The 27378-nt window shown below is 40.3% G+C and overlaps 1 protein-coding gene across 1 annotated transcript in view; it reads right to left on the bottom strand.

Annotated features, from left to right (window-relative positions):
- SLC30A8 (solute carrier family 30 member 8) overlaps nt 1–17472 on the bottom strand; it is a 31755-nt gene extending 14283 nt beyond the window's left edge. The window contains exons 1-3 of the mRNA XM_060287456.1: nt 17402–17472; nt 6152–6351; nt 1074–1220 (exon numbers count right to left, since the gene is read on the bottom strand). Coding sequence (XP_060143439.1) covers nt 1074–1220; nt 6152–6351; nt 17402–17472 — 418 coding nt within the window. The remainder of the gene's footprint in view (nt 1–1073; nt 1221–6151; nt 6352–17401) is intronic.
- Nucleotides 17473–27378: the final 9906 nt, after the last annotated feature.

The following is a 27378-nucleotide window of genomic DNA, read 5'->3' as shown; positions in this document are numbered from 1 at the left end:
CCTCACCCCTCCCTCCCTCCCTCCCTCCCCCCCTCCCTCCCCCTCCCCCCCCTCAGTGTTAAGGGAAAGGCAATCCAAAACACCTATGTTGATAAGTTGTTTGACATGAAATTAGAACTTCCTATCATTCTAAACTTGAAAAACCGCAATCCACAATTGTCAGCCTACAAGCTGTGGTCTCTGTCTATTGGCCCCTTTCGGTGAAGGCTGGCCGTGTTAGCATGTTGCCCACAGCTCTGCCCTCAGATCTCCTCCACACGGATTTTCTCAACTGGTGTGAAAATATGGAATTGTAACTCCTTGTACACATGATTTGTACATTCAGCCAGTAGCTCCTCCAGCTGATATAAGGAATAATACAGAGGAGGAGCAGTGGAGTGACAGTGTGTGTTGGAGAGCCGGGTGGATTGTAAAAATGAGCCAAAGTAAGAGCTTCCCAGGTAGTAAACCCTCATCGTACCTGGGCCCATTCCTAGACAAGAGCAAGCTATCACTCGTCAAAGAACCAGATCTAAGAAAGAGGAAAAACAAACTTTCATTTCCTCTTCTTCCTCCTCCTTCTCCTTTTCTTGTTGTTGATGGCTGATTGAACAAGATATCCAGCTGAGCCGTTCACTGAATGGCTAAATGCTGTGTGAGCAGGAACGTCCATATTCTATCCCCAACCCCCCTATAAGAAGTTCTTCAATCTCTCTAACTCTCTTGGGCTCTCTTTGCTTTACTTTGCAAAATGGTAGACGCTTCACTCCACCCTCTCTCCCAGATGCCGAGTCATTTAATGAATAGTATCATGGCTGTTACCGCACACTGAGATTCTTGGACTGGGGTGGTTGCTAAAGTGATGTATGTGTTCCTGTTGTCCCATTGGAGTAGAGGTAGCGCCGTTAATCTGGCTGTTAGCGGAATTAGCATTGAGAACACACGTTACCACGTACACATCTGTTTCACTCTGTGAACCAGAGATGTGCCTCTAAGGGATTTTCAAACAAGGCTTTGCACTGTCCCTTCCGTTTTTATCCTCGGTTTGACTCTGCAGCATTACTCTGTGTCAGTGCTCAATTGATGAACTGTACCTGCTCGGTGCCATCCAAATGTTAGCCGCTTGGAGGGGGGTTTCGATGACAACCCCAAGGAGAAGAGACTGAGCAGGAAACTGGTCAGGTCAGTTAAGAGATGGGCAGCGTCTGTGATGACAGCAAGACTCCCAGCAATGTGTCCACCTGGGGGATGCAGAATAGGATATGGGGTTAGGGCCCCAGAGTGCAACTAGATCATGTACATACTAACCGTAGTTGGTGAAAATGCCACAGACTCCCAGAACTGAAGACGAGAAGGGGTCTTAACTTTGATTTAATCCACCTCTTTTCCCCAGTTTGACAAGTAAAGAAACCAAGATCCAGAGAGTGGGTAGGATTTGAACATGTAGAAGTGAATTGCACAAGAGAGGCCATTCCTGGGATAAAATGTGGGGAACATTTGAAGAACATCCCAGTTAGACTGGGGCATGAGGATTCAAAAGAAATATAAAAAGAGGAGGGCAGGAGAGGTGCAGGCCAGATTGAAAGGGTCTCCAGACTGAGGACCTGGACTTTGGTCTGTAAACCAAATGACACAATCTGGCCCCCTGATGTGCTGTTATTTGACTTGTAATTTTACCACAGTCTTTACCACTTCCTTCTGCTCCGCTAATTTATGTTATCCACCTGGTTTTGAGATTGCTGTTCTGAATAGTGGGGAGGAGTAAGAAGAAAGGGCAGGTACCTTCCAATGAGATTCTTTTTTAAAAATCTCTATATTATATTGGAGTAGAGTTGATTTACAATGTTGCATTAGCTTCAGGTGTATAGCTAAGTGATTTAATTGTACATATACATCTATCTATTCTTTTTCAGATTCTTGTTCCATATAGGTTATTGCAGAATACTGAGTAGCATTCCCTGTGTTATACAGTAGGCCCTGGTTAATTATCTGTTTTATATATAGTAGTGTGTATATGTTATATATAGTAGTGTGTATATGTTAACCCCATACTCCTAATTTCTCCCACCCCGTTTCCCTTTGGTAACCATAAATTTATTTTCTATGTCTGTGAGTCTGTTTCTGTTGAGTAAATAAGTTCATTTGTATCATTTTTTTAGATTCCGCATATAAGCGATATCATATATTTGTCTTTCTCTGTCTGACTTACTTCACTTAGTATGATCATCTTGAATGCACCAACAGTCCGATACAGCACAGGAAGAGAACCCAAGCCATGGGACACCTGCCTTGTTTTTCTCTCCATTTGGTGTGTTCCCTGTATTTCTGTCTAGTTCTCCTTTGTGAAAAGACCTCCAGCCTCTAAAATAGAAGTCAAAAGGACCACCTTATCTTTTCCTTCTCGAACAGGGCTGTTGTTTGAGTGCAATAACCTTTATTGTTGTTACTACATCTTCCCAGCAAAGAGCTTCCGCTGGCTGATGAGTCCTCCCAGAAGCTGTTTATTGCCTTGTGTGCAAACAAAGTGACAGAGACTGTCAGTCATCAGCCCCTCCATCATCAGACTCACCTTGTCTCAACTAATGATTTAAAAAAATTGCATGTAAGGTTCATAATTGCAATAAGCCCCAGAGATCGCCGGCTCTGGCTATAGTTAATATCTGGTTTGTGAAAGTTTAATGGTCTGAAGCAAAGGAGTCCTCAGGCTTGTTACTGAGCTGTCAGGGCAAAAGTCAGAATGATTCATTAACCAAAAAGCAACATTTTGCTAACAAATCAGCTGTCCTTCCAATTATCCTCTCGTGTTGCTCTGTCGCCAAACTTGGGCCTGATAATAAAGCGGTGTGAATAATGCATTATTTCTTGCCCAGGGAGTGACTGCACGCAGATAAGCAGCTTGCCGCAATCTTAGCAATGAATGGTGGTGATGAATGCTGGTATGCTGGGCTAAGATTGTAGCTTAAGTCAAGGGAATGAAGTCTTACAGGGGATCTTCAACAGGCTCAGCTGAGTCAGGAGGGAACTGGGAAAGAAAAAGGGCTTGCTTTGGAAGCAGCGTGGTTATGTGGAGACCCGGGAACTGAGAAGCATTCTGCAACCCTCCAAGCTGCTTATAAGAACATCCAAAAAACTGTGGGGAATCGTGCTGACTCCTATGGAGTAAACTGTTCGTACGAGGCAGTCTGTGACTGAATGTGCATTTGCTTCTGAAAGCATGGGGTATTATCGACAGTTGATTCAATCATCCAGCCAGGATGTATTGAGACCTTACTGTGCACATCCCAGGGATAGGGTATAGAAAAATAAACAAAGTTAAACGAAGCACAGTTCCTCTCTTCAGTGATCCCCTTGTCTAACACTCACTGTATAGAAAACAGGCATCATGGGCTAGGGGATCAGAAAGCCACTCTCACTGGGAGCCCTGAAGAACTTTCCACAGGAGGGAGGGGGTAAGAATTAGCTAGAAAGGAAAAGTTTCTCAGAAAGAGATAAGAGCAAGAACAAAAAACAGAGAGAAGTAAAAGAACGGGGCACCTTTGTGGAAAAGTAGGAGGTGTGGTGCGTTGGAGAAATAACGGGAAATGAGACTGGAAAGGTGGCTTGGGGACCCTTGTGTACGGTGTCACACGTAATGCTAAAGGATTTGAATGTTATCCTGTGGGACAAAGGGATCTTTCTGTGATTTTTGAGGCAAGGTTGTGACATGTTCAGATCTGTATTTAGGCTTTTCCTTCTAAGAATACAGATTTCTTGTCCTACTGCTGACCTAAGAACTCAAAATCTCTCCGGGTAAGGCCGATATGTACTAACTCCTGGACTGCATTCACGCCCCTCCACCTGAAAGGCCCTTCTCATCTCCCTCTTAGTCACCTCTTCATCCCTACTCATCCTTCGAGGCTTTGCTCAGATCCCACATCCTGCAGGAGGACCTCCCAAATTCCCCAAAGTCATCTGAGAATACTACCTGCTTTCTCTGACATGGTCAAAAATGGTTTTAGGAAGGAGGTGAGTTGTGGGTTGGGGTCTTGAATGATGGTTAGGGTTTTGATGACTATGGAGAATGAGAGAGTTTTCCATGTAAATCAAAAGGCGTAAGCAAAAGTTACAGAGACGTCAAGGTGCAATGATTATTTTGCATAGAATGAATAAATAGCTGAAACAGAAGAAGAGTCATATAGGGAAGTAGTAAAAGAAAAAGATTGATAGTCGGTTTGGCAGGCAAATGGTGGAATAACTTGAAAGCCAAAGTAAGAATTCTTCATTTTGTGCAGGATGCCAGAGTTTTCCAATATATTGATCTCTCTTCACTTGGTGCAGCTGAGTAGGGTTTACCACAGAGAGGGCCCCTGAGCCAGCCTCTTTCTGCTACAAGAATACTTGTCAGTTTGCCTCTGTACTCAGTAAAATTTCCTATGCTTGACGTGGTGGGGAAAAGGTTGTGAAGGACTGAGATGGCAAAGGTGAGCCACTGAAGAATTTTGAAAACAGAATTAACATGATGAGGGCAATGTTTTAGGAAAATTAGCTCAACATCAATACAGCTCCAATTCCAAGTGATTTTCTGTCAGTATCCACTTAATTCCTTCACTGACAACATCACTTTCTTCTGACCCTAAAGCCAGATTTGAACTCATAGACTAATTATTAGGAATGAGAAGGAAAGGAGGAGATTGATTTGCTCACTCCAAGTGCATAGCTTCCCACGTCCCCTCTACGAATTTTAGAAACAAATTGACAGGGCGTACGGAAAGGTACAAGGAGAAAACTGAGTTTTGTGGATGGGAGGCCATCTCATTTCAGAATATTAATTAGATATCAGCTGGGGAGAATATGCATCTATTCTCGGCATCCACATGATTTCCGGGAAAAGCAAGAGAAAACAGTTGTGCAGAAAACAAGCCAGTTTATACATCCTGCTGAGCTGTGTTTGCATGGGGTTGTGCCAGTACTTTATTTGGAAGGCTATGAATGTCCAGAACATCAGCTTTTCAAATCATGTTTCAAATGGATTATGTTTTGTAGATTTTCCGTTTTGTTGATCTCTTACGTGAGCAATTGAAAATTGTCCATAGTCTCGTGACTTTAAATAATAAAAAAGAATGCCCCGGGCTTCCCTGGTGGCGCAGTGGTTGAGAGTCCGCCCGCCGATGCAGGGGACACGGGTTCGTGCCCCAGTCCGGGAAGATCCCACATGCCGCGGAGCGGCCGGGCCCGTGAGCCATGGCCGCTGAGCCTGCGCGTCCGGAGCCTGTGCTCCGCAACGGGAGAGGCCACAACAGTGAGAGGCCCACATACCGCAAAAAAAAAAAAGAAAAAAAAAAAGAGCTCCCAGAGATCAATATAAAGGATTACAAATTATCTGAAAAAACAAGTGAGCCACAGATATTAAGAGGCAAATAGGAAATGCATTAACAAAAGGAAATACAGATCGTTAATAAACATGCAAATAATATTAATAGTAACAAAGGAATGCATATTAAAATAATGCATGTTCATCTATACATTAGCAAAGATTTTTGAAAGATTAAAATAAGTTCTGGGAAAGATTTGGAGAGAGAATCATTCTCACGTAGAGCTGGCAGACATAGGAATTGTTTCAAGCTTTCTGGATAGCAGTTTGGCATGTGCATAAAGAAGTAATAAAAATATTCATGTCCTTCAACTAGTTATTTCCACTTTTAGGAATCTCTTTGAAGGAATTATCCAGAAAAGCAAGCAGAGTTTTATTCCAGATTTTTCATTGCAGCATTGTCCATAAGCAGGAAAAAACTCCCTAAGTTTCTAACAATAGAGAGATGGTTATGTAAATCACAGTAGAGCATATTATAGAATATTGTTCAGGCATAGAAATGTTTTTGAAAGAGTATTTGATGGCATGGCCAAAAGCATTGTGTGCTCTCAGTTATGTTAAAAAAAATTGTGAGCTATGAATAGAAAATATACCGTAGAAAAATACTCCATAATGTTATTGAAGATTATCAGTCAAAAGTAGGATTGTGATTAATTTTATTTTGTTTCCTTCTGCTTTCCAACTTAGCTCAAATGAGCATATTGTTACTTTATATTTACATAAAATATTCAGTCTTTTTTTAAAAGAACGTAGGCAACTCTTCTGTAATGATGCAGGGTTTTGTTTGCTTGTTTAATCAGAGAAGTCTTGAGAAATACTCACCGATGACCTCTGCAATCATGAAAACTAAGCATGTTCCTGAAGCAGCACAGAGTTTCCACTTGGCATAGACTTGCTCCTTTGCCCTGTTCTCTGTGGCCTTGGAGTTGCTGTGGCAGTGATACATGGCTCCTGACTCTGGCTCCTCTGGCTTCTCTCCAGGATGTTGATCTTTATTCAAGGGTTTCTGCTGGAGTTCCATGCTGAGGATGAGTTTGACAGAAGCAAGAAGTGAACATGGTTGCAAATAAACCTCTCACTGACAGCCCAACCCATTATCAGAACTGCTATGAGGACATTTGCTGACTAGCTAGGAACTTATAATTCATGGCTCCTTCTACAAGAAATATCAAATGTAAGGAACCAAGCGAGAACTTTCCTTCTGAATTCTCAACTACAAAGAGTTTTGCTTTTATTTAGGCAAGCTCTTATTCAGTCTATACTACCAGTGATTAAAAGAAAGTAAAGGAAAAGGAGAAAGGAAGCAGATACATTTTGGTGCCTTTCCTTCACAGTCACTTCACTTTGAAAACATTTTGGGCACTGCTATAAATTTTAAAAGGGGCAGTAATGAGGTTATTACTATTAACGAGTAATGTGCCTATGAGCCAGCCTGGTGATTCAGACACTCACTATTGCATGGCAACACTCTCCCTTTCTTCTGCACAGCAACATTGTTAATAGATCATAGCTCTTTTTCCTGCTGATTCCATATGAACCCTCAGAAACCTTCTTAACACAGCTTTGCAGAAATCTCTACCAATCTATCAAAGTTGTAATGAGAGTTAAACCTACTTATAGGTAGGTTTAACTGCCTGCCCAAAGCAGGCAGTGCCTATCAGTTCTATTCAAATATAAAGCATTTATAGAAATATAGAGCCATTTGTAGAAATATAGAATTTCACAAATGCAAAGATTGTAGATAACATTTAGTCCAACCCACAGTTTCTTACCTGAAGTAATTAAGATTCAGAGAGGTTAAGTAATTGCCTGAGGTCAAACAGCCAGGAAATGGGAGAGCTGGGACTCCAAGCCTAGTGTTTTTTCCACTATGCCCACACTGCCTCTCTACCTGAGCATCGGTACACCTAAAACCAATTTTTACTGATGCCATGATCTTGAACTAATTAGATTTGTATTTTTAAATAAACTTATTAGAAGACATTAATAAGATTCTTAGGAGTAAGAACTTTACATTCATGACTCTGAAAGGTATAAAAATGGAAATAAATTATTTTCCTCCATTGAAGAGTTACTTTGTCTTATCACCATCCACAAAAAGATCTGATGGTTTTGGCTTAAGTGATGATTAGTATTACAGTTCTAATTATCCTTATATTTGGGGGGTTTCCTGAATAAAATAACATACATATTCATTATAGAAAACCTGGAATTACAGAAAGGCACAAAGCAGAGGGGAAAAAATCAGTAATAAATTACCACCAAGAGACAACTATTATTGATAGTTTTTTGTTTAGCTTTGTAATAAATACTGTTTTTACTTAGAGTCCATATTAATTCGGATGTTTTTGACAGCAAGTACAGAAAACAAAGCTCATGCTAGGTAAATTAACAAATGGGAATTATTGGTTCTGCACCTGAAAACATCTAGAAGTATTAGGCTTCAGCCTGATTTATCAAAGCTCCAGATCCATTACTCTGCAGTTCTCAACTACTCTTCAACCTCAGGCTGGTTTTCCTCATGTAGTGGAATAGTTGCCCAAGATAATCAGGACTGTGTACTTGTTCTTTCTTATACAGCAAGAAAGAGTGTTCATTCTCCCAACTGCAAAACAGGAGTCCTGAGTTGCATGCTGATTTGGCCAGCCTCTGTAGCCGGAGGACTATGGATGTGCTAATTGGCTTAGACCTTGTTACAGCCAGAAGATTGGCTAAACGCAACAACGCTGACTCCTGGAGCTGAGAGTGCGGTAACTGCTACCCAAATCACATGACTGCAACTCAGTGGGGATGGGCTGGAATAGGTTGTGGATGAAATGACAGTGTCACAATAGGATTCCACCAAAGATACAACTTTGGAACCTAATTTTTAGCTGTATATATTGTTAACATTTTCTCAACTTATTAAATATTCTATATCATTAGTTTAACATACAGAGAGCATTATATTTAGTATAGATATGTCACAACATAAGTAACTATTTTCTATTATTGGACAATTGACTCTTTTCCAATTATTTGGCACCACTGTGATTCATATCCTTATAGTTATCCTTTGCTAAGTATATTATTATCTCCTTAAAATGCAATCCTGAAAGGGGAATTACTTGGCTAAAGAGTATCTACATTTTGGGCTTCCCTGGTGGCACAGTGGTTAAGAATCCGCCTGCCAATGCAGGGGACATGGGCTCAAGCCCTGGTCCGGGAAGATCCCACATGGCGCGGAGCAACTAAGCCCGTGTGCCACAACTACTGAGCCTACGCTCTGGAGCCCGTGAGCCACAACTGCTGAGCCCGCGTGCCGCAACTACTGAAGCCCAAGCACCTAGAGCCTGTGCTCCGCAACAAGAGAAGCCACTGCAGTGAGAAGCCCGCGCACAGCAACAAAGAGTAGTCCCTGCTCGCCATGACTAGAGAAAGGCCACGTGCAAGCAATGAAGACCCAACTCAGCCAAAAATAAATAAATAAATTTATTTTTTTTAAAAGAGTATCTGCATTTTTAAGGATTTTGATGTATATTTGCCAAATTGGCTTCAGAATGTTTTTGCCGATGATGTTAATAGCAGTCAGGATTTTGAGCAATTCTAAGTAATCTTCATATTGGAATAAGAACTATTTGGCAAGAGGCACATAGAGTACTCATACCTATAAATTTTCACCTTTGTAATGTGATACATACCCTGATAATAAACAACCGTATAAGGTAGTAGTGTTAGTCACCAATGGTCATCGACGCAGAGGAGCCAGAGAACTAATAAGAAAACATGGTGGAGGTTTCCTTTTTCCTTGTGCTGAGAAGGCAGTATGAGCAGGACAGGGTCACCAAATATTCTGGCATTGTTCATATGACCACTCTGGCCATATGAAGCTTTACTTTATTTTCTATTTTTCGTGAATCTTGTGGGCAGAGAAAACCAGGTGGTGAGTGACTGAGAGAGAACTTATCCTGGAACAGTTTAGAAGGCAGACCAAGGCAGTAATTCCACCAGGGGAACGGCCTGTGAGCAATGCCACAAGAGGAAAAGTGCAAGAAACCTGGCCAATTTTTACTTTTAAATGCTGCTACCTTGTCCTAGACCTAAGATTAACCAAGTTGGATACGTTTTGAGCTGAGATTGTTCCTTGAAGCACTAAGCCAGAAATCCGAAACAGGACTGAAATTGGATACAGTGTGTTCACGTGTGTGTATGTATGTGTTTTATGAGGTGAGATGGGAGTCCACCATCTTCGCTGGGCTCCCCAAAGGGTCTGTGATTCCAAAAGAAGTTAAAAAACTGAAGTTAAAATGTATTCCTCATCATCTCATAAGAGCAAAGTGGTCTAAGTGTCTCTAGATGCAGTACAGCCTCTTGATCTGAAAAGTGATGCAAATTCTAAGAAGAATTTTAAAACGAAGGTTCTAAAAAGCAAATGCTAGAATGCATCAAAATATGAAATATGAATTTACTTTCAAAGAATAAATCACCAGAGGTCACCACACATTCAAATATGGCTGACGCTTTGAAGAGTAGGAACAATAGGCTGGAGCAAAGAAACTTACTGTAGCATCAAAAAGAAAAAACGGGGAGAAACAGAGAAGAAAAATAGGGAAATATTACAAAAGTTGATGTCAATAGCCTAGAACTTAGAGTTCATCTCTTAAAATAAGAATTAGAAAATGGAGCTTTATTTTGTGATCTTGGAGAAGCATTTTTGTTTTTAATTTTGTATCTTATTTTTGTCTGTTGGTAGAAGTCAAACCCCTTTGGTTCTATATCTCTTAAGTGGAGCTGATAATATTTTTCACACTCTTACTTCACATGTTGACTATATAAAATCACTTTGTTTTTGTACTTTCACATTACCTTTCCCAAGAGCCTTAAATCACTCCTCCTGTTGGGAGAGGAGATAAAATCTAAGGTCCCGTCATGCATTTCCAACACTTCATGTATTCATTCGTTCAACAAACGTGTTGCATGCCTGCACCATCAGAGGCGCTAATGATACCATGCCTCTGAGACCAGCAAAGTTCTTGACCTAAGAAGCTTGTATCCTAGCAGAGGGGAACACAGCAAACCAGCTGATAGTGACAGAGGCTGTGTAGTATCATGGGCGGTGACTGGGAAAGGAAAGGTGAGGCTACCTGAAATAGAGTGGTAGGGGAAGGCACCTCTGTAGATGATATCTGAGCAGGAACTTAAAAGATAACCCGGAGCAGACCTACAGGAAGGAGGAACATCACAAGCAGAGGGCATTGCTGGTGCAAAAGCCGAAAGGCAAGAAAGAACTTGTCTTGTTCAGAAGCTTGTCTTGAACAGAAAGGAAACTGCATAGTGGCCGCTGTAGCATCAAGAGAGAGTAAAATTGAATCAAGTCAGAGAAGTAGGCAGAAGTCAGATCATGCAGAACTCCGTGGGCCATTGTAAAGGGTTTCATTTTCTTCAAAATATAAAAGGAGGAAGTCGGAAGGTTTTGACTAGGGAGGTAACATTATGTGGTTCACATTTCTAAAATGATCATTTTGGGTGTTGCTTGGAAGGCTAGAGTATAGTGAGCAAAATATGGAGACCGTTTATTTGATTAAATGTTATGAGGGAGTGGGGAGTAGAAATGTTCACCTAACAGGTGTAATTTCTTGTCCCAGACCAGCTATCCAGTGTTCCACCCCTTTTTTAAACAGCTTTATTATAATATAATTCATATGCCACAAACGCATTTAATGTATACAATTAATGGGTTTTAGCATATATACAAAGTCATACAACCATCACCACAATCTAATTTAGAACATTTTCATCACCCCGAAAAGAAATTCCATACCCAGTAAATCCCCAGTCTCCTTACACACAATCCTGCCTCAGGAAATCACTAACCTTATTTCTGTCTTTATAAATTTGCCTCTTCTGGACATTTTCTATAAATGGAATCGTACATTATGTAGGTTTTGTGACCGGCTTCTTTCACTTAGTATAGTGTTTTCAAGGTTCATCCATGTTATAGCAAATATCAGTACGTCAGCACTTTATTGCTTTTTATTTCCAGATGGTACTAAGTTGTATGGATACACATCTGAGGGACAGTTAGGTTGTTTACATTTTTTCAGCTATTAGGAATAATGCTACTTTGCAAATTTGTGTACAGGGTTTTGTGGAAGTATGTTTTCATTTCTATTGTTTTTCTATCTGGCATATTGAACTCATAGAATAAGTTGGAAAATGTCCACTCTTTTATTTTTTGGAAGAATTGATATTAATTCTATTTTACATCTTTGGTAGAAGTCATCAGTGAGACATTTGGGCTTTCTTTGTGTGAAGCTAATACAGTCTCTTTACTTGTTATTGGTCTACTCAGATTTCTATTTCCTCTCGAGTTTGGTAGCTGATATCTTTCTATGAAGTTTTCCATTTCATCAAAGATTACAAGCATTTTATTTTACGTGATTTATCTTTAAATCAATTAAGAGAAAAAAGGAGAGTAAATATTCTGTCTTGTATAATTATCTACATAATTACCTTTACTGATGCTGTTTGATTTTTTGTGTGTTGACTCTAGTTAATGGCTGGTGTCATTTGTTTTAAGCCTGAAGAATTTCCTTTACTATTACTTGTAAAATGAATCTGCTAGCAAAAAGTTCTCTCAATTTTTATTCATTTGGGAATGTCTTTATTTCACCTTCATTTTACAAAGATAGTTCTGTTGGATAAAAGTTGATTGATTGGCAGGGTTTGTTTTTTCTTTCAGTACTTTAAATATGCCGTCCCACTGCCTTCCAGCCTCCTTTGTTTCTGATAGAAATCAGCTGTTAATCTTACTGAGAAACTCTTGCTCACGATGAGTCTTTTTTCCTCTTACTGCTTTCAAGATTTTTCTGTGTGTTTTGCTTTCAATATTTTAACTATGATGTGTGTGTCAGAGTATAGATCTGTTTGCCTTGATTCTTCTGAGAGTTTGTTGACTCTCATGGATGTATAAATTAATGTTTTCACCAAATTTTGAAATTTGTTCCTTTGAATGTTTTTCTGCTCCTTTTCTGCCTCCTCTCTTTCTGGTATTCCCATTATGTATATGGTAGGATATTTAACTATGTACCACATTTCTCTGAGGCTCTATTAATTTTTATTCATTCTTTTTTCTCTCTGTACTTTGTGTTGCATAACTATTGACCTGTCTTCACAGTCACTGCTTCTTTCTTCTGCCAGCTCATATCTACTGCCGAGTCCCTTTGTTCCATTTATTGTACTTTTCAACTTCAGAATTTGGTTCTTTTTTATTATTTCTATCTGTTATTACTGATATTCTCTATGTGATGAGACATTGTCATCATGCCTTTCTTTAATTCTTTAAACATGATTTTCTTGAATTCTTTGAACATATTTATAAGAGCTGCTTTAAATCTTTGAATGCTAAGTTCAACATGGGGGCCCTTTCCAAGGCAGTTTCTATTACCTGCTCTTTTTACTGTTTATAGGTTATTCTTTCCTGTTCCTTTGCATAGGTTGTCATATTTTTCTGGAAACTGGATGTTTTAGGTGAGATATTGTAGCAATTCTGAATACTGATCCCCAGCGGGCTTGTTATTGTGGCTGCTTACTTGTTTGCTTTTTTTTTTGTTTAGTGAATTGGCTTGTCTAGTTCAGTGGAGTATTTTCTTTGACCTTCCCTGCTGTGTAGCCTCTATTGCCAGTCCTCAGAGAGTGCAGCCTTGGACATGCGCACAGTCATCCTTCCCTCTCCCTACCCGCTTTCCCAGGGATGGTGATCATTTTAATCATGTTTTCTTTGACTGTCTTTTTCCATGCATCACTGTTAAGCTTCTGGCTTCTCTGCCTTTGTTGGTATCACACTCAGCTCTTGTCCTCCTTAATCACTTGCTGATTGCTCTAATGTTTTCAACAGTATCCTGAGGCATAAATTACAACATTATCCAATGAAAGTTGGGCCATGTATTAGTCTACTCTAGCTTCTATAGTAAAATACTGCAGACTGGGTAGCTTAAACAACAGAAATTTATTTTTTCATAGTTCTAGAGGCTAGAAATCCATTATTAAGGTGCTGGAAAATTTGGTTTCTGGTTTTGGTGGCCCTGGCTTGTAGATGGCTGTCTTCTTGTTATGTTCTCACATGGTAGAAAGAGAGAGATCTCTGGTATCTCTTCCTCTTTTATAAAGATATCAGTTCTATCTCTCAGGACTTCACCCTAATGACCTCATTTAACCTTAATCATCTTAAAGGTCCTGTTTCCAATACAGTCACAGGGGAGCTAGGGTTTTAGTATATGAATTGTGGAATGACAAGAACATTCAGTCCATAAGAGCCTCCTTACAGGGACAGTATTTGAGGCTAATCTTTGTGGCTTGTGCCAACTCCAGGAGGGCTCTTTCTACCTGTCTCTCCCTAGCTGTTTCTGTTAAACTTCTAACTGGTCTACCATTTAGCTTGTTGCTCTGATGAAGCCACCAGCCTGCTCTTGATTGCTCAACAGCAAAATCCTCATTGTTTTTGACAGTGCCCTTATGCTTGAAATATCCCATATTCTGTTCCAGATAAACTTTCAGCTGATGTATCATCAGTCCTCTAAGGGAAAGATGCATAGCTCTCTGTTCTTATAGCCTGATTCTCCCATGGGCAGAACCTCTGCATCACTGCCCCCAAAACTGAGAGAAGGAACAGTGACCCACTTATCCTGGAGTGCCACCTCTGCTCCATAAGTGGGTGGTGAAGAACCTCACCCTATGTGTGAGCCAGGGCAGGGGTGTTCAGGGGCTTGTGGCTCCTGGACTATGAGTAGGGATTGGGTGAAGGAAGGGGCCCCCAGTCCTCTTGGCCATGTCTGCATTGAATACAGGTTCTATAATATGGAGCTGGGGCAATTAGAGAGTCCAGCAGCCCTTTGCTCTAGGGGTGAACTGTAGCCCCAGTTGGAAGCTGGGAGGAGAGAGATCCCTGTCTTTTGGCCACATCCAACCAGAGTAGAACTTCCATCACAACAAGCTTGGAGGGGAAAGAGGGTAGTGGGGCAGATCATGGCTCAAATGCCACAGACTCTTGCTTTTCAGTGAGATTTAGTAGATTTTCTTGAATAAATCTCAGTTTGCTGTATGCCCTTAAGACAATTTCCAGAGACTAAACTGTTGGAGTTTTTTTAGTATTATTTTTACCAGTAAAATGGTAAAAATGTTTCACTGGGGAAGGAGGTCCATTGAGCTACTTACACCACCATTCCAGAAGTCCTGCCATCCCAAACACACACACACACACACACACACACACACACACACACACACACACACACACACTCACTCACTCAAGGCTTCACATTGAAACGATTCCAGTACTTTGTCCCTACCATCTGGACCTGCCCTCACATTCCCTGCACTTCTTTCATATACAACTTGGGAAAAAGAAAAGCTCGTTTCCAGTACCAAGAAAACCATATTGAGTATGTAGGTCAACTTTATACAACTATCTCTTTGCTACCATGAGCCCAAGCATAGGGAATCACATCACTGGAAAGGGAATTGGAGGGATTGGTAGGGGAGAGGTTATACAATAGTACCTACAGGGCCTAATATTACTACTTCCTGTGGTAGAATGTCTCTAAAATTATGTCCAGCAATTCCTGTCATCTTATATGCACATGCCAGCAAGAGATGGAATCCACTGTGCCACCCCTTGAATCTCAGACTTGGGACTTGCTTTAACCCATCAAATGTGGTAAAAATGGTGCTGTGCCAGTTCTGGTCTTAAGCTGTCTGACACCTGTCAGATTCCACTGCTGCTCTGTTTCTCCCCTGAACTGCCATATAAAAAGGTCCAAGCTAATCTGATAAAATGAGACACCACACAGAGAGAGAAGCCATGGGAAGCAGAACGAAGACCAGTCAAAGCCAACACAAAGACCCCAGACAAGTAAGTGAAGCCATCCTTGACCTTCCAGCACATCCCAGACACCAGCAGAATGCAGCCTCACAAGCAAACCTCGATAACTCCACATGGAGCGAGAACTGTGATAAATAAAATGTTGTTTAAGCCACTACGTTTTGGGGGTAGTTTCTTGCACAACAATAGATAACTGAAGCACTTTTGTTGTGTAATTAGAGAATACAGATTCCTTCTAGATAAGTTTCTCAACAGATGATAACAACTTAAATAGAAAGCTGATGATAAGTAGAAAAAAAGAGAAGGAAGGAGAAAAGAGAAGGACCTTCAGGGGACAAAGTTACCTCTGAAATAGAGATAGAACAAAATACATGAGAAAGGAGATTGGGAGAGGTGAGGAAATGTGAATTAGTGAGGGGATCAAGGTTCATATGAGCTCAGGAGGAAAGAGATTAAGGACCCAGGAGGCCACATGGTGAAAGTGTGTGTGCAGGAGACGAGGAGGGGAACGAAATTCACAAACAGGAGGCATGGTCCACATCCCAACTCTGCCGTAATTAGACACCCAGCCTTTAAAATGGCATTTATTCTCTCTGGAATCCACTTTCCTAACTGGTGAAATGAGGGATCAGGATAAATCATCTCATCTAGGTTCAATTGTTTTTATTTGGAAAAAAATAAAAATTAGTTTGACAGTTTTTATCATCACTGTATCCTGAAAACCATACCAATTCATGAGGCGAATGAGACCCTGTAACCATCAACAGTTGGCTTTATTTGCATAACAGAGTGCTAATGGTCTAGTTTCATGAGAAGGGAAATACTGCTATTTTAATAATGTAGAGATGCTGTATTAATAGTGTCCACAGTGTTAACAATTTGTTGTTCAAAATTTCTGCCTGACCTAATGTGAGGCTTTGTCGTTTATGATCTCAATAAATCACATCTAATATTATTTTCTTAGAAAAATAATTCTTACAGTGTGAGATAATAGATGTGCTAGACTCTTTGCCATATATATATTTTTAAGCAAAGTTATAAATATCCTGAGAAAAAGTCCCTTTGCAGTTGCTTAAACATTCGATGCTATCAAACGCAATGCCGCTACTCTTTGGAATATTAATTTGTTTTCATGAAACACACAAAAACATTACACATATTATTAATGGGTAAGAAGTATTCTCTTAAATTCTGCTTCTAACATGAATTTATTTCAGATTCTCATTCATTTATCTATGTATTCTGAGTGTGTTTCTCTTTGCTCCCCACTTGGATTGAATTCCCCAAATGCACCAAAGTCTCATGCTTATTTGTCTCTGTCTTTACCAGGAAATTATCTCAGTCAGGAAAACTTTCCTAACCCTACTTCCTATGTAGGGTTTCCCTAACCCTACTCTAACTCCTTCTTATTTTTTCAGTTCTCAGCCTATCACTTCTGAAAAGCTTTCTCTGACTCCCAAATTCCAGCAAAGACCTAGGTTCCCTTGAGGTATTCTTACTGTATACCCCCAGAATAACACACATGCTATTTTGTAATTGCCTGTTTCTTATATGCATTCCACATTAGACTCAGGCTTTCAAGAGGACAGAGATACAGGTCTAGGAATATTTTAGTCTCCGGTATATATACACGTGTTCAATCAATTATTGTTAAATAAGGGGGAAATGAATGAATATATTGCACATGGAACTGTGGGAGATAGTAAAAAGAACTAGAGCTATGTAGAACATTAAGCTCAGCTATATTTATTATAGGTGTGTATATGTGATAATGATATTATATAATTAAGAAAATAGCAATTAACTTAAGATCAGTGTGACCACAATTTGCCACATAGTTGAAAAGCCTTAATTCTTTCTAAATATAATTTAATAAAATTTACTATCTTAAAAGTGTGAAGAATTGAGGAAAAGAAAGGGAAACACATCAGATTGTGTATGTCTGTTCTTTAGAAGAAAATCTACAGATGAAAAATATACCAATAAAATATGTCCTTCGTACACTCAGGATATTTAAGGAAGCAAATCAACTACGCAGAGTATTGCCTTTTTCAGGATAAGATTATATAACTTGGCCAACAAGTTTATAAAATTTTACAAAACGCCCCCAAGTTGCAACAGCAAAACTTTCCAATTCTGAAGCAGTAGGATCTAGGGACTTAGTGAATACGCAAGACACAGCGAATTGTGAAGCAGTATCTGATGTCTGTTACCTGTCTAGCGTGAAGGCGTACATCTTGGTGGCTTTGTCATTCACAAGATAAGTTCTTTCAAGAAACTCCATGGTGGCCAGGATAAAAGATTTTGGTGGTGGTGGTGGTGGTGGTGGTGCTGTTATTGTGGCGACGGCTGCTGCTCTTCAACTCACTGTCCAGTTTTAGAAGCAAAACAACATTACGACTATTCACACACTTTGCAAAGAAAAAATGAAAAGGCTTCTGGGATTACAATAACAAGCCTCCCGTGTCAGTGTTCTTGATAGATCTGCTAAAACTACAGTCTGTTTGGAATGTTACCTGGCTTCATTCTCTCACCCACAGAAACCACCTTCCTGCAGGTAGGATCACATGACGTGTGTGTGTACGCCCGCTCACTTCCCACGCCATCTGATTCCACTGTGCTGTCTAGGAGGTAGAGGAGATCAAGGGTTACCCGCTAATTGCTGCTGTAAGGGTTTGGTCTTCAGAGCACACCTGGGTGAGCTCAAACAGCTGCCTTTCTGTACACTAATATCTTTTCCCTCCTCTTCAACTTTCTTTTTTTTTTTTTTCTTGGCGGTGAGTGGGAAGGTCTGTCTCTGAACCTAAAAGCATTTCTCCTAGGATTTAGTTCTAAAATGCCCTCTAGGGCTTCCCTGGTGGCACAGTGGTTGAGAGTCCGCCTACCGATGCAGGGCACACGGGTTCGTGCCCCGGTCCGGGAAGATCCCACATGCTGCGGAGCGGCTGGGCCCGTGAGCCATGGCCGCTGAGCCTGCGCGTCCAGAGCCTGTGCTCCGCAACGGGAGAGGCCACAGCAGTGAGAGGCCCGCGTACCGCAAAAAAATAATAATAATAATAAAAATAAAATGCCCTCTAAGCAGCTGTCAAGATTTACTTCTCTTCTCCTAGGACCGTTTGGGGATCTCACTACTGAAGAGGACATAGATCATTAGTCACTGAAGTCTCTAATCTGAAACAGTTCCTGGTGCAGCAGCTTGGAAACCCTTTTGACAGACAGGAGAAGGGCAGTGTCAGCTTCTAAATAAATAACAGCCCTCAAGCACAAAAGAACCAGAATGAGCTGTGTTCTCCCTGGCCAGGGTACCCTCTGCTGAGGATAAAAGACCAGCCCAAGGAACCCCTGCCAGGCAAACCCATCACAACTCTTAGAAATGGGCTCTTCTGAGTTGACCCCAAGAGACCTTCAACCCCCAAACTCCTATGAATTTTATTTCATTACAAAGAACTTTCCTTTCCAAATAAGAGAAAGGACTGTAGCCCAAGGACAACAGCCTCGTCACACGGCAGGCATTTACATGTGGGCCAAAGAGCATCCAAGACCTATAGAGATGCAGGCAGGGGCAGGCGAGTGCAGAGAGGAGAAGAGGCGTAGACCCTCCACCTCTAAGTCCTCGTTTCCTTCTTCATCTGTTGACACTAACTCCCTGGGGAGAGCGCTCAGAGCGGTGTAGTCCTGAGTAGTCCAGTGGCTCAGCCTCTCAGGAATCTGCCCATACAGCTGAGCAGAGATCGCCCACAATGACCTAGGAGAATAAATATTGTCTCCTGGAAGGAAAGTGGGATTCAATGGCAATGGCTGTAGGCAGTGAGGGGAGAAGTCACCTTTGGCCGAGCGTGAGAACGCCAGGTCTTCTATCACATCCGTCGTGAAGCTGTACCTCTTGTCGATTTTAAGATTTCAAACACTCTCCTCTGGAACATAAATTCTAAGGTCTTTTCATATGGCCCCATTGCCTACCTGGTCATTAACTTTGCTCTGACAGATGGAAACTGTAGAAATGGCTCTGAGAGGCCATTTTTCTTTGCAGGAGAAATTCTGGGTCTAGTAAAGTATTTCCTTCTCTTACATTCTTACTCTTAACTTTGCAAAATAATAGGCTATTCTGTGGAGGCAAAAGTAAGAAACCAGAAAAGAATTATTAATCTATCGTGTGACGTGTTGCCGCACTTTACAGCTTGAATCAATTGTGAGTAGTTTCTAGCACATAGTAAGAGAAAAAGAATTCGAGTGAATGAGTGTCAAAAAGTGAAGAAACTACGTAAAACCAGGCTGAAATCCATTAAAGATTAGTGCGAAGCAGAGGAGATAAGTATTATTTAAATGCAGGAAAGAGAATATTTGGCTATAGATTTCAACAGGGGAAAAGCAATCTGGAAGTTTGAGGTTCCACACCACAAGTTTGGTCGCTAGCCCATATATAGCTGCACATATGTTTATGATTCTATGACTATGAAGATATATATTATTGGTAGTTTGTTAATGTGAATTGTTTGTGAGGCGAGGATAGAGTGAGGATATATGAGAAGGGCAGGGTAGGGCTGATATAGACAGGGTAAGGTGGAGAGGGGAAAAGAGGAAATGGGAACCCAAGCAAAAAAGGCCAAGAAAAAAAATGTATTCTATGATCTCTCCTGTTTATAAGTTGAAGTATATATATATATGTAATTGCCATTTTTGTAGACCCAGTATAGTCTAAAATCAGCAATTTCATATGATTCTACTTAAATATATATGCACACATGTATACATACTTATAAAATGTATATGTGTACATGTGTGATACATTTAAAAATAAAAAATTAAGTGTTCATGCTTTAAAACTATAGGGAGGGCTTCCCTGGTGGCGCAGCGGTTGAGAGTCCGCCTGCCGATGCAGGGGATAAGGGTTCGTGCCCCGGTCCGGGAGGATCTCACATGCTGCGGAGTGGCTGGGCCCGTGAGCCATGGCCGCTGAGCCTGCACGTCCGGAGCCTGTGCTCCGCAACGGGAGAGGCCACAGCAGTGACAGGCCCGCGTACCGCAAAAAAAAAAAAAAAAAAACTATAGGGAAATTAGGTACTATTTTCCTCAAAGCTTTGTGAATTTCCAGGTGCTACCCTTGGAGGTAACTACTTTACTATAAATCAAAGCTTCTGGTATAAGAGCAGGGAACAGTAGCTTACAACAAATAAAACTTTTATGTTAAAGAAAAGTAAGTTTTGCTACTACAAATTTAGATGTAAAGTTATGATAAGAATTGTAAGCCTGTTATGTTATGTAAAATATTCATCTGTTGATTAGCTTATCTTATAAACCCCTTTTTCACTGCACCATCATGCCCTTTCCCCCCAGTATTTTGTCAGCACAATGTTTATGAAAAATTTCCCATCCTCCCTGACTAACCTTTGGCCCACTTTGGCATACACAGCCCACCAAGGGCTAATGGCCCAAATCAGACTCCACATGAGTCACAAAATATGTATTCAGAAAGCAATGCAGATCACAAAAGAAAATCCCCTATCTTGTTGACAAGTCAGTTTGGCGAGGCATTTGCTGCTCATCCCAGTTTCCTAGGCAACCAGCTTCCAAACCATCCTGAATTACAGGTTGTCCTCTCTGCCCAGTCTCCATCACAAGCTTGTAGCAACTGAAGGGGCAACATACAATTTATAACAGTTAACTCTGGGGATAAATATTCTGTCAGCCACGAGAACGTAACTGATACAACCAGAGATCTCATTCTGCTCCCCAGTGCTGTCTATTGTCGACAACAATTTCTTTATAGGATTTTACAAGTGGTAGCTAATACGTATGCAAAAATAATTTACACACGTCTTACACATAGTTTGCTATTTCACTTGCGGAAAGGATGTGTGTATTTATGCAGAACCATTGTAATCATCCCTCCACACTAAAGTACGGAGTTCTCACTGTTTGCATTCCCAAAATTTAAACCCGTATTTCAGGAATACTTCATCTTGTCATTGTTTGCATATGACTATTCCTTAAAAAGACATTTGAAAATGTGCTTGTTTTAAATAATGAATGTGGATTTTCATCTGTTTGTATCTTTCTTGTTTATGTGTAGAGGCCGTGGAGTGGAGTGGTTTAATGTATGGACTTTCAAATGTACCGACAGACTTAGCTTCAGTTTCTGGTTTGGCCATTTTCTACATATGTGACCTTGAAAAAGTTGCCTGACCTCTGTTTTCAATTTCTCATCTGTAAGATGGGGACATTAATAGAATCCATCTTACAGACTTTTGTGAAGAGTAGAAGAGATATTGTGTATAAAAGTTCTCAGCGTAGTATCTGCCATGCAACCAATTTCATCTAGATGTGAGTTGCTATGTACTGGGCCATGTCTAAGTATAATACCTTGGCTGTCCCTGAGAAATTGACCCCAGCCTTAGTAGAGGCTAAGAATTACTCAAGGAATGGAAGTAGAGGTTTCTGAAAACAAGACCTGGGAACTTGAACCCGCCATCAACTGTATGACTTTGAGTAGCTGCCTCAAATTCTCAGGGTTCAACTTTCTCAAATAATAGATTTGTGCCTGTCTTATGCTCCCCACTTGGTAGCAGAGTGCCATTCAGAATGTGTCCTCAATAAAGAGGACACAACAGGAGAGAAAATGCAGACTCAGTCAGTATAATCACCTACTAAAGATTCTGGACTTATGTATTCCCACACAGACTATAAAGACATTATTTCTAAGTTGGGTAACATTTTCTTAGCAGGTGGCTTTATGGTTATTACTACAGTATGAGCTTTTCAAAAGTTCCATCTAGGAACTTGTAAACAAAGACAGTGGAAGTTTAATTGGATTGTATTTTAAAGAACATTATGAAAATTTCATTTTAATCTCAAGTGAACATGTATAAAACACAAACCATCTCCTGATATTTCATACTTTACTTGAAAATGGACTGAAGCCATCTGAGTTTTATTTTCTTCTTGATAAATTGGCACTAACTCTTTTTTTTTGGCGGGGGGCGGGGATTTTTATTTTTAAAGAGATCGATCTATAGAAATGTTCCAGTGCAAATACAGCTTGTATTTGTTGAGAAAAGAAAGACTTGATAAAATATCGATACTAAAACAATAAAAGAAATATTTTATTAAGGTTGATAGATGCAAATAAATAATATAAAAATAAACTAACAGTGTTTTGGTGGGGAGAGATATTGGGGCTAGGTGGTTAAAATGTTTACGAAGTGTATATTTTATTGATTAGTCTCCATGCCTCATACTTCCTTTTCGAAATATTCTGCAACTTAAACTAATTAATCCTTAAATGCACCTTCTGAGCTAGATACAGTTGACTGTGTCTTGCAAACTCCACAGCAGTTTTCTGCTGACTTCATATTCTCACCACAGTAGGTGTCTCTCTTCTTTATTTTATTTACATTGGCAAACAAGAAAAGGTTCCAAGGACCTAAGCCGTGATTTTAAGGCATTGGAATAAGAAAGGCAGACAAAAAACACTCTTCCTAATATCCCAGCTCCTTGATCTACAAATGCACAGAGCATCACTGAAAACCAAAGCACTGAATTCCTGAATTTAAAAGAGAGAGAGAGCGAGCACCCTCTTGTCATTATCCGGAATGCCACCGTTTAATTTTCATGAGTACAGTTTACTTTCCTTTAGTGAACGTCTTGAGGGGCTGGTAATTCACCTTAGGCAAAGGATTTTCACAGCAAGTCCCCAGATGACTGCCAAGAGAGCAAAGGCATAGCTCATCTTCTCCTCCGAATCTCAAAGCCTGGATTTATTTGACTCGAAGCTGACAAGCCTGCCTCTCAGGAGACAGTCCAGGAGATAAGACAAAAGCTGCCTTGAAGCTCTTCCTCTGAAAGGCTGAGCCATCACTTTTTATGTCAAACCCAAAGTGCATCAGAGGACAGCAGCAGGGTTTTCTGCTTGGAAGCACAACCACAAGACATCACAGCTAACTCATCTCTTCTTTTGGTATCAGTGAATTTGCATCCAGTGAGTCCACATTTTTAAATGCTGCTAATCCAACCAACTGTAGCAAATTTCACCACCACTGCCAGGGGATGAGTTCTTTGAATTTGCATCCAGTAAGACAAGTGAGGCATCATATTACCTTTTGCACCCCAAGACTCTCAGTCACCCAGATATTGGTCAGTGAGAAAAAGATGGGAATTTCTCAGCTAACTCTGAAAGAGAAGAAAAATATTTAATTATAACAAGCTAACACATAACACATCACTGAAAATATTCTATTTGGCAACAGATTTTTTATGTGCCTAATATTCCCCTTTACCCTTCAGAATCTGAAACTAAGATTTTTCTGAGTCTTCACCAGAATTGTGATACTTCATCATTCACTGAATAAGCATTTCATTTTTTTTTTTTTTTTTTTTTTTGCGGTATGCGGGCCTCTCACTGTTGTGGCCTCTCCCATGGCGGAGCACAGGCTCCGGACGCGCAGGCTCAGCGGCCATGGCTCACGGCTCCAGCCGCTCCGCGGCATGTGGGATCCTCCCGGACCGGGGCACGAACCCGTGTCCCCTGCATCGGCAGGCGGACTCCCAACCACTGCGCCACCAGGGAAGCCCAAGCATTTCATTTTAAACATTATAAACATTCAAATTAAACTGCTACAAAAATGATACCCAAGACACAGACACTGGCAATCAATGTTCTCCTATATTTTAAATATTATTTATGCAACAAAAATCAACATGACAAAACAGTATGAACAGTTTTTGATACAAGTTCGTTAGAATGGGATTTGTCATAACCTGCATTTCCTAGTCACAAGTTAGTTTCCAAGAAAGCCGGTAAATGGTAAACTCAGATGCCCCTTGGCCATTTTCAATTAAAGGAAACAGAAGGAGAAATCCATTCTATGATTAATGTCATGTCCCAATGAGTACTAATTCTCCATCACTTCTTAGAATCATTGTTATTATGGATGTTGCTGTCAGCAGATGGGGAATAGTTCTTTTTTAAATTTATTTTTCATTGACGTAACATTGGTTTAAACATTATATAGTTTTATGTGTACAATATTATATTTTTATTTCTGTATACCCTATAGCATGCTTACCACCAAAAATTTAGTTTCCATTCAGCACCATATAGTTGATTCCCGTTTATCCCTTCCATCCTCCCTTTGCCCCCTTTTCCTTCTGGTAATCAATACTCTGTTCTCTGTATTTACATGTTTTGTTTGGTTTGTTGATTTGTTTGTTTGTTTGCTTGTTTTTTATATGCCATATAAAGTGAAATCATATAATATTTTTCTTTCTCCGTCTGACTTATTTCCCTTATTTCCGTCCATGTTGTCACAGATGGCAAGATTTCATCTTTTTATGGCTTAGTATTCCATTGTGTACATGTACCACATCTTTTTTATCCATTCACCCACTGATGAGCACTTAGGTTGTTTCCATATCCTAGCTGTTGTAAACAATGCTACCGTAAGACCTGAAACCATAAAACTCCTAGAAGAAAGTACCGGCAGTATGCTCTTTGACATGTCTTAGCAATATCTTTCTACCTATGTCTCCTCAGGCAAGGGAAACAAAAGCAAAAATAAACACATGGGACTCTATCAAACTAAAAAACTTCTGCACAGCCTAGGGAACCATCAACAAAACAAAAAGACAACCTACCACATGGAAGAAGATATTTGCAAATGATATATCCAATAAGGGGTTACTCTCCAAAATATATCAGGAATAGTTCTTTTTAATCTGCTTTATAATACATAGTCATCTCTCCTTTTTAATAAAGACCAGGCCCCCAACTAAATTGAGGTAGACTGCTCAGACCTAATATTTGAACACACTGGATTCCTTGTCTGCTCAAATACACCCTTTCCACTATTGGCTGGCCAGATTACAGGCCTCAGGCATCCCACTCTAATCCACATGGTCATTTGCTACTAATTCAAACTCTTTGCTAGGAAGATGCAATTATTTAATTTCTGCCTAATGGCTTAGCCAGCAGGGCATACTTCCCTGTGTTGGACCCTTGTCTGAGGATATTGCCCCTCAGGGCTAGCTTATCTGACACCTGCATCCAGCCCAGCCGCCCGTTTTTAACCGATGCTGCTGCTACACTGACCACGCTGTCGTGCTGAATGCGCCCAGTTTGTGATTCGGCTGCTGCGAGTCCTAATTCTGTCCTTTTTACAAATGTTCAGTGTGTCATTGAATCCGTTTGCTTCTTTCTGCCCCAATTTCCTAACCAGCAAATGTTGAATGACAGTACTGAGCTACTTCAGAAGACTCTTCTGAGTAAAAATAATCCCCTTCCTCTTTCAGGTATAAAAAAGCACTTCCGAAGTATTTAATATTGTTAAATACGCACATTAAATATTGAGAAGTCATTTACGTAAAAAAAACAAAGAAACATACCTTAAGGTAAATACCACCTACATAAAAATTTTAGCCTATTTTTAATTTAAAAAGTAACATATATCCACAGCAAAATATCTTTAAAATTTAAGAAGGTAGACATGGACGGTAAGTCCTCCTACCTAAGATCCTAGGGTAAGATACAGGAAATAAACCATTTTTAAGAGTATCCTGAATATCTTCATGGAATTCTTTGTGCATTTATGGGCAGACATACACGAACTTTTTTTTACAGTCCAACTTAATGTGTAGTTTAGGAATGACTTATAAGCCTGTCAACAGTTAATTATTTACATGTCATTTCTTAATTATTAATAGACTTTCTTTTCTATAACAGTTTTAGGTTCACAGAGAAATTGAGTGGAAGGTACAGATTTCCCATATACCCCCTGCTCCCACATACCTGTAGCCTCCCCCATTATCAACATCCCCACCAGAGTGATACATCTGGAGTACACCCAAAGTCCGTAGTTTCCATTAGGGCTCGCTCTTGGCGTTGTATCTTTCTTGTTGGACAGATGTATAATGACGTGTGTCCACTCTTATAGTAACATACACAGTAGTTTCACTGACCTAAAAACTCTTTCACACACGCCTTTATCCACCAAATTTGCCCGATTTTTATGAGGTTGCTGTCTGGTGAATCCTAAGGTAGCATCAAAATAAAGCTCTTTTCCTTCCTTCTGCTCTTGCTGGGAGGCTCCCAGGTCTGTCCTCCACCTACTGGACCAAGATGATTTGATGGTTGTGGCTCCTGTCCCACGACCTCCACAAGTCGGCAAGTCCAGGTCCAGGTCCCATCTCACGTCTTGTTTAACAGCAAATTGAACAGGCTAAAATTCCCAGCAGTTGCTTTTCGTTGGGAGGAAAGTTGAAGAAGAAAGCAAGAAGCCCTCGGAGATACCTCAGCTTTTTGTTCAACCCAACATTTGGCATCCATCTCATCCTCCCTTTCCTCCCAAGCCTTGATGAAATTCCTGATGCTAATAGCTAAGCTCCAAGCTTATCCTAAGCTCTAGTGAATTATACAGAAAAATTACTGCTCTCTGTGAATGTATAATCGAGGGTAGAACTGCCTTTGCAAAGCAATCCCTTCGGTACAGTACTGGGTGACATACTACAGGTCATCACAAACCAGCAAACATGTCCCAGGACTGCCAACATATTTATACTTGAAGAATATATATAGCATTTGTTCACAAAACCTGAACAGAGTGAATATTAAAATGAATATCACCAGCCCCAGTCACTTTCCATGCCAACATTAAAAATTAGAGCTCCTATCTTAGCCCCTTGGATTATCCGACCTGGCTCTGTCAATCAAAAACAGTATCACACATCATGCGTTATCTTACAGTTGCTCACGGCTTTAAAAGAAAGTCTCACTCTCTAGAGCCTGAAAACAGACACTGACGCTTATAACATTGTTCTGAAGAGTTAGACAACTTAAAATGAAATGTTTACTTTGTCATATGAGTCCAGATATTTTCCTGTCTTTCAGGGAAATGTCACAAGAAGGTGAATCACGTCTGGCTTAGTCTTATTGAGGAAGTAATGGCAGCGCACAAGATACAGTATCTCTTTCAACACCCTAAGGGCCAAATTATCCTTGTCACTCTACATTGCACATCTCTTTTATGGAGAACTTCAGTTATTACTCTTCAGCATAGTGTTTACAAACACTCAGCAAATTATTATTCAGTAGATGAGAAGAAATGGGAAGGATACCAAAAAAAAAGTAATTTAACTAAGACATTAAGTAATGTGAAAAGACTAATTAGAAGTGTGACTTGCCCATCATTTTCCCCAAGAA

The sequence above is a fragment of the Globicephala melas genome, chromosome 17 (genome assembly GCF_963455315.2).
Source record: "Globicephala melas chromosome 17, mGloMel1.2, whole genome shotgun sequence".
Taxonomy (NCBI): Eukaryota; Metazoa; Chordata; class Mammalia; order Artiodactyla; family Delphinidae; genus Globicephala; species Globicephala melas.
Note: the sequence above shows the minus strand (reverse complement) of the source record. Positions and strands in the feature narration are given on the sequence as shown.